Source organism: Vitis riparia, chromosome 4 (genome assembly GCF_004353265.1).
Source record: "Vitis riparia cultivar Riparia Gloire de Montpellier isolate 1030 chromosome 4, EGFV_Vit.rip_1.0, whole genome shotgun sequence".
Lineage (NCBI taxonomy): Eukaryota > Viridiplantae > Streptophyta > Magnoliopsida > Vitales > Vitaceae > Vitis > Vitis riparia.
The window spans coordinates 4,496,562-4,512,241 of record NC_048434.1 but is presented as its reverse complement, the minus strand read 5'-3'; the positions used below and the strand labels follow the sequence as shown (position 1 = coordinate 4,512,241).

Genomic DNA, 15,680 nt, shown 5'->3' with positions numbered 1-15,680 from the left:
TTTAAAATTTAATTAAAAACTATTAAATTATAGTTTATTATTAAAATTAAAAAAAATATTTTAATAACAAATTATTTATATTTAAGCTTAAGAATCTAGTATTACATTAACAAACATAAATTGAAAGATAGAAGATATTATAAATTAATATTTTATTTATTAATAAATTAATAATCTTAAAATAATAAATTTATATAACATATAAATAAGATATAAAATTGTATAGTTTATTAATTTAAGATATTTAATTTGTTGTTTTTTTAAGATATTAATTTATTTATTTTATGTTAAATTTATCCATAAGTTCTCTCCTTGTAGAGGTATATGAGATTATATATTTTTTTTTCAGCATATAAATGTTTAGTGGGTATTTTTTATGACTTTGATGAAACTACTAAAAATTATATTTTGTAATAGACCTTTTTTAACTAATTTTGTCAAAATATCTATATATAGAGACTTAAGAGTATACTATTATTTCAATAAAGATAAATACATCATAATACAAATAAATTAATATCTTAAAAAACAACAAATTAAATATCTTAAATTAATAAATTATAAAATATTATATCTTATTTGTATGTCATATAATTTTATTATTTTAAGATTATTAATTTATTGATAAATAAAATATTCATTTAGTGTATTATATTTATAAATTTATGTTTATTAAAGTAATACTAGATTTTTAAGTTTAAATATAAATAATTTATTATTAAAGTAAATATTTTTTTATTTCAATAATAAGTTATAATTTAATAGTTTTTAATTAAATTTGAAAGTAAAAAAAAAAAATTATTAACTGAAACCTCAGTTGACAACTACGACTCAGGAATATACTATTATTTCAATAAAGATAAATTTGTCATAATACAAATAAATTAATATCTTAAAAAATATCAAATTAAATATCTTAAATTAATAAATTATACAATTTTATATCTTATTTATATGTTATATAAATTTACTATTTTAAGATGATTAATTTATTAATAAATAAAATATTCATTTATAACATCTTATATTTATCAATTTATGTTTTTTGAAGTAATACTAGATTCTTAAGTTTAAATATAAATAATTTATTATTAAAGCATATATTTTTAATTTCAATGATAAATTACAATTTAATAGTTTTTAATTAAATTTTAAAGTAAAAAAATAAAAATAAAAATACATGAAGCCCTAGTTGGTAATTGAGACTTTAGTTAAAAAATAAAGTTTCAATTACCAATTGAGAGTTTAGTTAAAAAAAATGAAATCTTAATTAGTAATCGTGGCTTTAATTTAAAAATTAAAGTCTTAATTGGCACTGCAACTTCATTCAAAAATAAAAACTTAATTGTCAATTGAGGTTTTTACAAAAATTTTGAAAAAAAAAAAAATCCTATGACATGGCTTTCACGTGGCATCAAAGAAACTAATTTGAAGATAAATTTTATAAAATGGTTAAATTTTTTTTATATATATATATATAAATGAGTCATTTTGACCCAAAAGTCAAGTAAGAAGCATGCAACTTTTTCAGTCATATTTTTACTTGGTCAATTTTGTCATACCAGAATCCAGATGCGTCCATGTCCGTACGTCATACAGACGTTGGCACACGTCTATATGCTGACATACGTCTAGATGTTGACACACATCTAGATTCTAGATGTTGATGGGATATCTTTGTGGCTTCAAGCTCATCATTATTGTATTTAATATGAGAGAGGCTGAATTCATAAGAAAAGGAAAAAGGGGAAATAAAGAAACAACAAATAAAATAATAAATAACTGGTTTAAAAAATAATTTTCAAATAGATCTTGAAAGAAAAGAAACAGAGGAAGAAGAAAAAGAAGGCGGATGTATATTAAATTCTAGAGTATTTTGGTTTTTGACCATGATTCAAGTAAATGTGTAGGGGAGATTAGGTGGATAATGTCCATACATGAATGAACAAAACGCCCTTCAAAGCATATATTTAATCTGAGATAGATTGAAGTCACAAGAAAAGAAAAAAATGGGGGTGGCAAGCTCGCGAGTAGATGTGATATCGAATCAAACCGATGCAGTGATCGAGGTAAGAGAAGTGCGAGAAGGAGCTTTACCAGGCAACTACGGTGACATCATCAAACTCCAACCTAGAGAAGGCAAGGAGGTTCGTGCATCCAAGTTCACTAGTCGGAGCGAACTCTCTGGGAGGGTATCAGTCCTAGAGATTTTCGTCAATGGGAAGCAGACTGATGCTTCCTTGAGTGCTCCAAAGTTGATTCGATTCTCAAAAATTGTCTTCCGCCGTCCCGCCGGCTCTCCAAATTTTACCATCTCCGGCATCCGAGCCAAAGTCACCGATCTTCGTAGAATCTGGTGAATTATATCACATGTATTTTGGTATTACAGGCCTCTGATTCTTTAATCCAATATTTATATAATTGTTTGGTGGCTTAGGTTGTTTGGGTGTTTCGGGAGAGATTACGAGGGCAGACAAGAAGAAACCATCAAAACGGTCCCGTTTCCCGGTAGGTAAAAATTGTTTGGTTTTCTTTCTTCGTCTTTTTCATTTTTATAATATGGAGATACAGAAGTATTGCTTGCTTTTCACAAATGAACAATGATGCTTGTTAGAGGAGCTGTGTGGGTGTTTCTTTTGTTTGAGTTAATTTTTAAGAAAAGATTTCTAGGCTACTGATTTTGTTTGAGATTACAAAGAATGTGGGTATCGGGTATTTGGGTTTTTGCTATTTCTTACCTGTTGGACGAAATTTCTTCTTGAATTTGGCTCATTTTTATTCTTCTTAAATTGTGTAATTCGGAGTTCTGACTGTGAATGAGTTGCTACACTGAATTTGTGCTTCCATGTCTTCCTTTCTTCTATTAAAATAAACCCTAGAGGGATCTTTCTTTTTCCTTTTCTTCTATTAAAAATAAAGTGAATTTTAGTTCAGTTTATGGGATGTATTGTTCATTTCTGCACATGTCTGTCACTTAATTTCAAATGAGATGTTCTCTCCCCCTCCCTCCATCCCCCCACCCCCTTTTATTTTTTATGCCCTGTTTCTTAATCATCCTTACTTTTACTCATTTAATTTCAATCAAATTTGTGTGTCATTCAGAACATTTTGGAAAAAAAAATGTTGATGGGGGTAACAATTTGGTTCAAAATACAGGGGGGAGGGAACCTACTTGGGATGTGGTCTAGGTTCACTTTCGTAAATTTTAGTTTAGTACATATTGCTAGCTGAATTTATGTGGAATAATACAATTTGTTTTGCAGTATTGATCATTTGGGCATTTATAGTGTCATTGGCTTAGTAGGGAGTAGATGATTTACATGTCCCTCCACTCTGTATTGTTGCATTGACTAGAGATTTTAGCAAGCTGTTTGATGATTTTATTCTCATGATACGATTGTTATCATAGCAAATATGAGAGAACAAAAGAAATCAAAATTTTAACCTATGGTTTTTCATTATTTGGAATTCTGATGAAAAAAAACGTCTCCATTGGACATGAACATTTTCCTCCTGAAATTGTCACATATAAAACTTGGTGATCGATCTTTGAAGCATTCAGAAACATGCATTTTTACCAATATCGACAAGTAATACTCATGAGAAGTTTAACGCATGATGTTGATGGTCGGTTCTTCCCCAATCAAACTGTTCTCTTACATGAAAAGGGTATCCAGAACCCTGCTTTAGCTTTTAGTATCCTCGAGTTAGAGGCAGTAATAAAATGCTGTCATATGTGATGTTTGCTGTAATGAGAGGTTCTTTCCCAATCAAACTGTTCTCTTACATGAAAAGGGTATCCAGAACCCTGCTTTAGTATCCTCAAGTTAGAGGCAGTAATAAAATGCTATCATATGTGATGTTTGCTGTAATGATCGGTTCTTCCCCAATCAAACTGTTCTCTTACATGAAAAGGGTATCCAGAACCCTGCTTTAGAATCCTCGAGTTAGAGGCAATAATAAAATGCTGTCATATGTGATGTTTGCTGTAATGATCGGTTCTTCCCCAATCAAACTGTTCTCTTACATGAAAAGGGTATCCAGAACCCTGCTTTAGTATCCTCCAGTTAGAGGCAGTAATAAAATGCTGTCATATGTGATGTTTGCTGTAATGTTGGGTTCTTCCCCAATCAAACTGTTCTCTTACATGAAAAGGGTATCCAGAACCCTGCTTTAGCTTTTAGTATCCTCGAGTTAGAGGCAGTAATAAAATGCTGTCATATGTGATGTTTGCTGTAATGAGAGGTTCTTTCCCAATCAAACTGTTCTCTTACATGAAAAGGGTATCCAGAACCCTGCTTTAGTATCCTCAAGTTAGAGGCAGTAATAAAATGCTATCATATGTGATGTTTGCTGTAATGATCGGTTCTTCCCCAATCAAACTGTTCTCTTACATGAAAAGGGTATCCAGAACCCTGCTTTAGAATCCTCGAGTTAGAGGCAATAATAAAATGCTGTCATATGTGATGTTTGCTGTAATGATCGGTTCTTCCCCAATCAAACTGTTCTCTTACATGAAAAGGGTATCCAGAACCCTGCTTTAGTATCCTCCAGTTAGAGGCAGTAATAAAATGCTGTCATATGTGATGTTTGCTGTAATGTTGGGTTCTTCCCCAATCAAACTGTTCTCTTACATGAAAAGGGTATCCAGAACCCTGCTTTAGAATCCTCGAGTTAGAGGCAAAATAATAAAATGCTGTCATATGTGATGTTTGCTGTAATGATCGGTTCTTCCCCAATCAAACTGTTCTCTTACATGAAAAGGGTATCCAGAACCCTACTTTAGTATCCTCGAGTTAGAGGCAGTAATAAAATGCTGTCATATGTGATGTTTGCTGTAATGAGAAGTTTAACGTATGATGTTGATGGTCGGTTCTTCCCCAATCAAACTGTTCTCTTACATGAAAAGGGTATCCAGAACCCTGCTTTAGTATCCTCGATTTAGAGGCAGTAATAAAATGCTGTCATATGTGATGTTTGCTGTAATGATTCTAAGGTTATGAGGACATTTAACATGATTGATGATTTCTGGACTCCACCGATCTCAGAAATAGCAAGTTATTTTACATTATGTTGATCATAAGATACAATTTTTTTGGGTTTTTCTTTTCTTTTTCTCAAGTTTAGGATCATTGAGGCATCAAAGATGCTCCCAACTGAAAGTTGAATTTTGAATGCTGCATTCATGTGGTAAGAATAAATTTAATGAAGATGAAGGTGGAAACTGTAATTTGTCTAGAGAAATTGGTTAACCAGAGACACAGTTTCTTTTTTCTCTAGTGCCTGTGGGTGTAGCTAGAATCCGTTAGGTTGATGGTCAGGTCATATAAGACTTAAATTACTGGAGAATATCTGTGTCTCAGTCAATGAGGATGCTCGCAATTCGTTTCACGGACCATCTTCTATATTGGGCGCAAGTCAATAGTTAAATCAGAGATGATATCTGAATGAAGTTGAGGCCTGGACTGTCCTCTTGATTCCTCTACAAGGGATGAAAGGATGAGAAATATTCTAAATTTTTTAATTTTGTTTGTGATGCAGTTTGTGATGCTTCTACTATGATGATGGAGCCGACTGGCAATTTGAGGAACTCTGTTACACCAGATGGAAGAGAAAGAGGTATTTTTCTTGTGACTCACCTTGTCATAGGCTGCCTTTTCTTCTTACCATGGAATGTGGCATCTTATACTTTTAGTTATAAAGGAGGAGATCTGGGGAAATCTTTTCAAGAAACTCCCACTGTTAATACTTGGAGCACATTAGAGTTTATACCACTTTGTTAGGAGAATTTTTGTCTCTCTTCAAAAGGCCTTTATTTTCCATAGTCAGTTAGTTTCAGGGAACACAGCCTGATTTTAAATATCTGTGATGAGTTGAAAACATTGTCTGATGCTATCCATGTGAATCATGCAGGTTGAGGTGCCAAAAAGACTTGCATGACATCTTCCAGATTCATATTTTTTGATAAACTAATGTTTATGGTTGGATATGGTGCATCCCAATAAGTGTTCACTGAACTTTGATATGTGATGTGGCCATCTGTATAAGAGTCTATTGTTTAGTTTTTGTATTTTATATGAAAGTTGTTATTATTTTTTGTTTTTAAAAATAAAAAATAAAAAATATATGTAAATGACTCCTCTAATTTAAAAATAAAAAATAAAAAATAAAAATATAATAAAAATATTTATTATTAAAATTAAAAATAATTTTGAAAAATAAAAATAGTAAATTATGAGTGACACAATGTTTTCATAGTTTTTTTTTAAATCATAATGTTTTGATTAAAAAACAGGGTTTTTAGAAAATAAAAAATACATTACTAAAAATAAAAAATAAAAAAACAGGGTTTTTAAATTTATTTTTTAATTTTTAATTTTAAAAACAAAAATTTAGGCTAATATTACCTTTAATTTATTATGTTATTTTTTCCGGAATTATATTTGGGCCTTCCTCAACTCACATTCCAGTCCTTCCCTATTTGACCAAAACAAGCCTTGTATGAAGGGGAATATATATAATTAGTATTTTTATAATTTTTAAATTTGTGACTTTTATAAAATATAATGTTTTGATAATCGAATCGGTCATTGAATCGAAAAAGTTATCGATTCACTGGTCGGATCGATGGTCGAACCAATGACGTCATATATATATATATATATATATATATATATATATATATATATATATATATATATATATATTATTAAAATTAAAAATAATTTTGAAAATTAAAAATAGTAAATTATGAGTGACACAATGTTTTCATATATATATTTTTTTAAATCATAATGTTTTGATTAATTTAAATAAAAATCATAAAATTTTAAAAATTACAATTGTAAAATTAAAATAATTAATAATGGAAATAAACTAATAAAGTGAATAAAAATATAAAATATAGAAAAAAAAAGTCTAAAATTTTGAATGAAAGACTCATAATATTGCATTTTTATATTTAAATATTATTTCTTTGTATTAAAACGATACTAAACAAAATAACTTTTCTATATATATATAATTGGTATTCTCAATCAATAACATACTTATATGTATATAATTGATATTTTAATTTTTTAGTCATAAACTTTGACATTTCTACATTAAAACTTTGAAAGTTTCAAAAGTCTAAATTATTGCTTAGGGAAAGTTTGAATGTTACAATTTATTTATTAAATTTATTTATTAAATTATTGTTTATGACAAATTTCAATATTATGGGTTATGGTCAAAGATGAAAATATCGGTAATCATGGATATATCGGTACTTTGATTTTACGGATATATCGGAGATATATTGACGGATAGTTTGGAAAAAAATATCGATAAGCCTAAAATTGATCAAAATTTATAAAAATATAAAAAAAAAAAACTTCATAAAAATGTAATTAGAAGTATATTGATATTTTTAAGTTGTTTTATTAAATAATTTGATATATGTATAATATGATTTATCATATTAATAATATCGTATACATCGATAAAAATATGAATTTTATAAGTGTACATTTATTATTAAATTATATTTAATATTATGATATTTGATTGTAATATGTCTAATTTTAAAATATATATTAATATTAAAATTATGATCCATTTAATTCAATTGTATTAAACAATATAAAATAAATCATGATATATGTATAATTTTTTAATATTTAATTAATTATTAATAATATTAAAAATATTATGAAGAAAATTATATAATTTTTATATTTTTGGTAATCAATTAAAATTTTTTTGCATTTAATTACAAAATAATTATAATTAATTTGCTCTTTAAAATATTCTTTTAATATTTTTTTCATATTGTGAGATAGAGAGTGACACCGGTTCACCAATCCGATTATCAATTTCGACAGTTCAGGGCAGTTCAAATGCTGGCCGGCTCAAAGATGCGAATCGGACCGGAATGGTGGCCGACCGATCAATTTTTAAAACCATGATAAAATCTAAATGGGAGATGCATAAAATTAGACTATATTCATTTCTGAATGGTACCACCCTCTTGCCATAAAACCTACCCAACATAATAACTTTGACCAGAATAGAAAAAGCCTACCCAACATAATAACTTTGACCAAAATAGAAAAAACATGACCGACAAAATTAAGAACAATAGACATAAGATAGAGAAAAGTCAGTTGAAGAATACTATAACAACTACAAAAATAGCTATAAGAAGGGGAAGCTAATTGCAATATACGGAGTCAGAGAAATTCATGTTTTTCAATAAAAGAAGCAAAAGTTGTTTATACCTTCATAAACCATATTGTAAAATAAAAACATTTAAAAGATAAAAATCAAAGTCATAAAAAAAGTGATTAGGCATTAATTTAATAATTATTATTATTTATGAACTTAAATTTTAATTATTAATGGTATTTAATAATTAAATAAAAATTAATAAAATAATTAAGAATTGAACAAAGAAAAAAGAAAAAAGGAAAAAAGAACTACGGGTTCGGGTTTCAACGGATTGTTCACAACTTCAACCAGTTTCAAGTCTGATATTTGTTAGATTTTTAGTCGATACTTTTCCAGTCGATCTTAATAGGTTAAAATTCTGGCCAGACCAATAAGAAGAGCGGGGTTGGGCACGTGTTGCAGCAGTGGTTGAGACTTGAGGGTGCGTCCAAAAAGCAAGTGTTGTGAGACGGCAAGTAAAAGAAGTGGCGTGATTGGAGGGTCCAACCCACGTGTTCAAACACTAAGGGCCATCGTTGGCGTCTTTCTCACCTACCTCTAGCTGGCCAACTTCCGTGAAAATTTGCCCAAACACCCCTGCTCTATATATGTAATCACCCTCTCCTCAAACTTTGGGGGAGAGAGAGAGAGAGAATGGCCTTCTCTGCTGGTTGCTGCCTCAATCTCTCGCCTCCACCATCTGGGTCCAGCCCATCATCTTCTCGAAGCTCAACTAAAACTGATCAAGTTTCATGGTGAGTCAACCCTCTCTCCGCGCATCTTAGCATGTTCACCGCTTATTGCTGCGCATCATAACCCATTTATTTGTTTCAATATTGTTGCTATTTTCCCGTTTGTTCCACTAGTCTGCTAGGTGGTAGCTCAATTTTCTTGGTGAGCCAAAGCTGCCAAACATCGTCTGGTCCATTTTAGCGTGTTCTTGTTGGTTTCTGCTAACATGCACCACCTGTACTTCAATATCAGCCGACTTGTACTACTTTGTGGTTCTTGTGACCCATATTGTACTTCACATGACAGCATGACATGACCCACCTGTGCCTGTTCTAGCTTTTTGATTTCAAGTTAGGCTGCTTTGAGGTTTCCTGGTCGATCAGCCTTGGCGGCGCTTACTATTATTTGTTCCCATTAACATGCGCCATTTATAGCCTATAATTCATAATATTACACCTGCTACATTCTTTGTATGACGTTCTTCGAGAGTTTATTTACGAAGAAATTTACGTTAAATCATTATAAATGATATCAAAATTGATTATAATTTAAAGGTAAAAGTTTGTTCAATTTCATAATCCTATGAGTACAATAAAAATGTTTTATCTAAATAAAGATGATTGTAATACCTCATTGAATAAAAAAATTTTTTTTAATTTTATATATGTATGAGTATCTTTTAATTTTAATCTTGTACATGTATTTTAAAATCATAAGGACCTTCTACATAATTAGAAATGAGTTGCTATATTTTGATCAAATTTTAAATGATATTATTCTAAGCTAATAATTTAATAAAAATGAAATCAAACTGCATGTTAGGCAAACTTCATCTATTCGTTTTAGCCTATCTCATATAGGGGTGACAAAATCTAACACGATTGTACGAATTTAACACGCTTTTCACAAGTTTAGGTTGAGTATAAATAAGTTTAAGTCATATTCGTATTAAGTTGCATAACTCCATTTAATAAATAGGTCATTTTTTTATCAATATGCGTAACATGAATTTAAAATGAATTAACCAATCTGATAATTTCATTATTAACTTAATTATATCTTTATATTATTTAATTTTATTATTAACTTAATTATATCTTTAAATTATTTAATCTCGACTCATTTTAAATTTGTTTTTAAATAAAAAAGTCAATTGACATTTAACTTAATTTGATTATTAAATGGGTTAAATAGGTTATACAACGTGTTATTGATTTAATAATTAAGAAGTATTTGAGTTTACATTTTCTATGTTATTATTGTCCGTGTCGAGTTTGTGTTGAACTAGAATACCTAAGTTTTGATATGACACAAACATAACTTATCAACACGAATTGACACATTTGATTCTCATGTCTTTTCATTAACATGCATCGGAAAAGAGATCACAACAAATATCTTCTAACCCTTTTGGCGCACTTTAGCACAATAATATACATTTTGGCTAATGTATACCACTTATGATTCATTTTGACCACATACTTTCTTTTTCTTTTAATTTTTTGTTCTAACCTTTCATTTCTCTTTTCGGGGTTTTTTCTCCGATAGGCCAAGAAAAGAAAATTCATTGAAGAGCAAATGTCTCGTGGGGTTGACATGCATGATAATAAGCTTAGAAATGTCCAATTTAATGAGTGGTGAAGGGCTGGCCATTGCCCAAGATTTGCAATTAATTGGTGAAAGAAAAGAGGTAACGAGGTGGAGCGACAAGAGAATGTGCCCGCCCTGGCAGCTCAACTCATTGGAGACAATTGTGCCGGAGAACCTTCCCCGGCCGTCGACTCGCCGGAGATGGGAGTCAGTTGGTCATTCCACAACTGCCCCGGCAGTAAAAATTCTATTTAGAGCTCACACCAAGTCAGATTGTTTTTCCATGTGATGATCAATGCATTGTGTGGTGAAACATTTATTCATGTATACAAATATCTTGAATTATATATAGATGATTGTTATAATGAAAATTTGGTCTCACCATTTTAGTTATTTTTTAAATAAAATAGTAAAATTCATAAGTTAATTAAGGGTATGTTTTGTTGATTTTTGTTTTTTAAATTAAAAATTTTGAAAATGTTTTTCAAAATCATGTTTGATACCATGTTTTTATTTTCTATTTGTAAAATTTGATAGTAAAAATTTTAAAAATTAAAAATGTTTATTCTTCAAGATTGGCAATCTTACTTATAGTCTATATATTTTACTTCCTTTACTCTTAATGAACCTATCATAAAGTCAGATATGTTCTTCACTCACTTTAACGTATTTTGCTAAAGTTGGAATCCATTCAACCTTGTAAAAGTACGGGTTTGCTCGTTTGTTTGTGCCAATAAGCTCACTTTCTTTGTTTGTTTGTTTCTTGGATCGACAAAGTTTTTATTTGATAGACCATAAGGATCTTGGTGCCCTTGAAATTGTAAGAAAGAGGAGACTCGAATGACCTTTAGCTTATCAAAGGAGTGTGTTTTGTATGATGTATCGAAGTAAGACAAGGTGCGAAACCTTCAACTATTATAATTCCTAAAGTTTCTAAACAAAAAATCACCAAAAATCATTGAAAATTTGTTTAAAAAAATTCCACTTTATTATAGAATTATCAAACTTGTTTTGGTTTCCATTTAAAAAAATCAAGTAAGTTGAATATTAAAAAAAAAAAAAAAACCATTTACATTTTTTTCTACACAAACTATAAACTAAGTTGATTGATGCTTTAATTTCTATCCTGAATTCTTAATAAAATTATTATCTCCACGCCTTAATAATATTCTTTCATGAATTTATTAATATTGTTACCTGAATTCGTTAAACATAGAATGTAGATTATATTTAATTAAAATAGAAAAATGGGAGATTTTATTTTAAAAATAAAAATGAAAACAAAAATTGTGAAAGTCTTTTTTAATAATTGCTTGTTAAAATAGTTTTCTATTTTTCAAAACAAAAAAAAAAAAGTAAGAGAAACATATTTTATAACCAAAAAATAGAAAATATTGTTCTTAAAAATAAAAATATAGTATTTTTAAACAATATTTTAAATTATTTTCGATTGTTTTCACTTGTTTTTAAAATTTTGTTTTAAAAAATGATTATATAAATACAATGAATAATTTAAAATAAAATACTATATATAAAAATTAACTTTAAAATATATTAAATATTGATAATATTTTATATTTTTAAACAAAATTTTCTTTTATAAAGCACTAAATAATAATTTTAAAAAATATTTTTAAAAACACTTTCTAAATAAAACCTAAAATTATTTTTAAAATTTTTAATAATTTATTTAATTAAAAAATTATTTTCAATTTTCCATCCCTCGATTTGAAAATCATGTTTATCGAATACTTCAAATTTTATTTGGGAGTCATATTATCAAGTTCATTGGATACACAAAGTTAATAAATGTTTAATTAATGTTTTATTAAGGATTGAAAAGAGTTTCATAATGTCCGGAAAAATTAGCATTTAATACAAAAAAAAAAAAATGATATTTAAGAATTAAAAGTGACTTTCATTTTATGATGTAAAAAAAATGAAATTATCCTCGTTTTATAAATCTAACCCTCAACTTTTTTTAATCTTAAAAAATATTAATTTTGAATATAAATATCTTTATTTCTTTTTTAAAAAATAATCTTTCCTTTTAAAATATATGTAAAAAGTTAATATATCGAGGGGCATTTATGTCAAAAATTAATTACTTTTTAAGATAAAAAATTGGAGGAGATTAGATTTACAAATATGGCATCTTTTGATTCCTTCTAATTAATTATTTCACAAAAGAATACACTATCGAACCGGTAATTCCTGATTGCTCTGTAGCCAAACACACTCCATCTATCTTCTCTGTAAATCGGGTTGATCCACAGAAGCACAGACCCGAACCCACGTAAGGTGCAGTAATGGCGGGACCATCCAGCTCATGGTCGCACGCACTTGTTCAGATCTCGCCCTATACCTTCTCCGCCATCGGCATCGCCGTCGCCATCGGCGTCTCTGTCTTAGGCGCAGCTTGGTACCACCTGCCCTCTCTCTGCTTTTCTACATCCCCTAATTTCCCTGTTCTGTTTCTTATGAATTAGGATTTTATTTTTTTGTGAATTTATTTGTTGTTAGGGGAATTTACATAACTGGTAGCAGTCTGATCGGCGCTGCAATTAAAGCCCCACGTATCACTTCCAAGAATCTCATTAGGTAATGGCGAAACCCTAGGTTTTTTTTCCTCCTAATTTTGTTGCTTTGTTTTGACGCTTGCTGGATCTCTGAAAAAACGAGGGAATTGAAAAAAGAAAAAAAAGGAATATCATTTTTATGGTGTTTGTTTGTGATGAAAGTGGGAAGGAAAAGAAAATAGGATGGGAATTATGGAAGTATGACGTTTTGACACTCCACGTTGTGTTAAAACAGTGAACAGAGTAGGAAAAAGAGTGGAGGAAAATAAAGTTAGGGCTCAAACTTGTAGATTACTTCCCTTTGCCTTTTCCTCACAGGGAACTAAACTGAGGCTATTTTTTTTTTTTTTTGAAATAAGCAATTTGCATTTCTATCCTAGTTTTGGAAGCCATACTTTTTGAAGTGTGATTTTACTGTGTGTCTATTTCTTCCTGTAGCCAGTTTCAAAATTTTCAGATAAAGCTTTTGTTGGTTTAAGTCGAATAGTTTCTTTAATCCGTCAGTTTTCTGAAAAATAATTTCTGAGAAGCTTTGTTTATATAAAAGCTTCAAAAAGTGCTAGGGGATGATGTTGGACATCATATGATATGGAGTGGGTATTGTATTTGTATGTATGCTTGACATGCATCCAAGCAACAGAAAGAAGATATTGTCTGCTGAAATTTGCTATATTAGTTGCTCGTGTATCCATGCAGTGTGATACGAACACTTAAATTTCATCCTAGAGCAAACAAGTAGATTGGGTGACTCCAACAATTTTTAGCTGCGTCAGAATGTCGTAACATTGGGAGATTAGTTTGATAATACACCTGTTACATGGTCTGATAGTTTAACAATGTCACTATGTCTTCACATTAGGGAATTAGATAGACATAGGTAGCCTAATGCCCAAAAAGGAGTTCACACCTGATCTATGTACCTTAGCTTTTGTACCATAAACCAAAGGAAAAGAAACAGAAAGGAAAATGAGGGAAGGAAAGAAATACTTTTAGTTTTATGCTAGCATAAGAAATATTGTCCAAGGTAGTGAAGCTTCCTTCAAAAGGAAGTCCTTCTTGGGATCAGGAGCGGGCTCTTCAGACAGGTGATTGCCCTTGGTAAATGCATATTTAGGACATGATCTCGTTAAACTGCTGTTCTAACCTTCATCATTTCAAAGTTACTATAGTCAATTTCACTAAGACGTGGGACTGGTTGAAGGTTACTTCCATTTCACATGCATGCGTTGTGTGTATCATAAAATCCATGTCAAACCCTGATCATCTACTATTTTGGGTCATTGCAGAATGAAAATGTAAGTCCAGGGAACTTATTTCTCTATGCAAATTTTCTTCCTTTAGTCAACTGACCACATCTCATCTTACATGAAATGTTCATGAAGATTAGGTACATGGTCAAAACCAGCTCCTAGTGCTAATCCCAATTCATTGTGAGAGTAAAAAAAAATACTCCTAAACTATCAGTAGTTGTCCTCTAAAGGATGTCATTAAGCATCTGAACAAACCAGTTGCATGACTACAGAAATAATTTGAAGCTATATGGATTTTTCCAGTGCTAATCATTCGGAGTTTGGATGTCCTTTAGGGGTGCCTCTTGATATTGCAATTTTGATCTGAACGCTTATTTCATTTCAGTGTAATCTTCTGTGAAGCTGTTGCTATATATGGTGTCATTGTGGCAATCATCCTACAAACGAAGTTAGAGAGTGTTCCAGCATCCAAAATATATGCACCTGAATCTCTTAGAGCAGGATATGCAATATTTGCCTCTGGGATTATTGTGGGCTTTGCAAACCTTGTCTGCGGGTTAGTTCCCCATTTAATTTCGAATAAATATCTCTTAGTGAATGTGAAATTTATACCTTTTGTATTCTTTTGCTTTCAGAGAGAAAAAAATAACTTTCTTCTGGCACCAGGTTGTGTGTAGGGATAATTGGAAGCAGCTGTGCATTGTCGGATGCCCAAAACTCCTCTCTTTTTGTGAAGATTCTGGTGATTGAAATATTTGGTAGTGCACTGGGATTGTTTGGAGTGATTGTTGGCATAATCATGTCAGCACAGGCAACCTGGCCTGCAGGATCAGCATGATTTGCTATTCTAATCAGTGTGGGGCTATCCAATTTATTCCATTACATGATATATTATGTAGTCCAAATCTGTATGTTGCTATTCTCCTGAACATACAGTATTAGGCATTCGGGTTCTGTTGTGGGATATAATGCTGCCTTTTGTTGATCTTAGGCACTGTTTGTTCCAGTGGAAAAATGTAGTCGAGAGAAGTTTGTTAATACTGAAATCTTACTATGATGTTGTCCAGGGAATTACTGGTTGATTTCCTGCAATAAGCAGAGTTTTTTTGAAACAGCTTGGAGTTTCAAAGACTTTCCAAAGGGAATTAAACTTTACACTAAGACCATGGTTGGAACTCTGGAATAGAGAGTGAGATTGGAGAAACGATTTCATCTCCCATTCATTAATATGTTTGGATTATTTTGAAAATGAGATGTTATGGAAATCAAATCATGTTCTCATTAGGATTTTGATCTGTCTTTTGCATGGCATTATAATTCTCTTCTATTCTCATTCTAT

General features: G+C 30.2%; 3 protein-coding genes across 4 annotated transcripts; all 3 read left to right on the top strand.

Moving 5' to 3' along the window:
* The first annotated feature begins 1,948 nt into the window (after positions 1 to 1,948).
* LOC117913569 lies at positions 1,949 to 6,092 on the top strand. The gene is made up of 4 exons (XM_034828568.1): positions 1,949 to 2,356; positions 2,438 to 2,508; positions 5,542 to 5,619; positions 5,914 to 6,092. The coding sequence occupies exons 1-4, from the start codon at positions 2,010 to 2,012 to the stop codon at positions 5,916 to 5,918; spliced, it is 501 nt and encodes a 166-aa protein (XP_034684459.1). The 5' UTR covers positions 1,949 to 2,009; the 3' UTR covers positions 5,919 to 6,092.
* Positions 6,093 to 8,834: 2,742 nt separating this feature from the next.
* LOC117912383 lies at positions 8,835 to 10,901 on the top strand. Its single transcript, XM_034826950.1, has 2 exons — positions 8,835 to 8,945; positions 10,471 to 10,901. Exons 1-2 carry the CDS (start codon positions 8,845 to 8,847, stop codon positions 10,799 to 10,801), a joined length of 432 nt encoding a protein of 143 aa, XP_034682841.1. The 5' UTR covers positions 8,835 to 8,844; the 3' UTR covers positions 10,802 to 10,901.
* A 1,812-nt stretch (positions 10,902 to 12,713) lies between these two features.
* Positions 12,714 to 15,631, top strand: LOC117913028 (V-type proton ATPase subunit c''1). 2 transcript variants are annotated; one of them, XM_034827876.1, is made up of 4 exons: positions 12,718 to 12,934; positions 13,036 to 13,113; positions 14,727 to 14,897; positions 15,008 to 15,631. In XM_034827876.1, exons 1-4 carry the CDS (start codon positions 12,822 to 12,824, stop codon positions 15,177 to 15,179), a joined length of 534 nt encoding a protein of 177 aa, XP_034683767.1. In that variant the 5' UTR covers positions 12,718 to 12,821; the 3' UTR covers positions 15,180 to 15,631. The 2 variants fall into 2 exon arrangements, with proteins under 2 accessions (XP_034683768.1, XP_034683767.1); XM_034827877.1 differs by lacking the exon at positions 13,036 to 13,113 and having other exon boundaries at positions 12,714 to 12,934.
* The last annotated feature ends 49 nt before the right edge of the window (positions 15,632 to 15,680 follow it).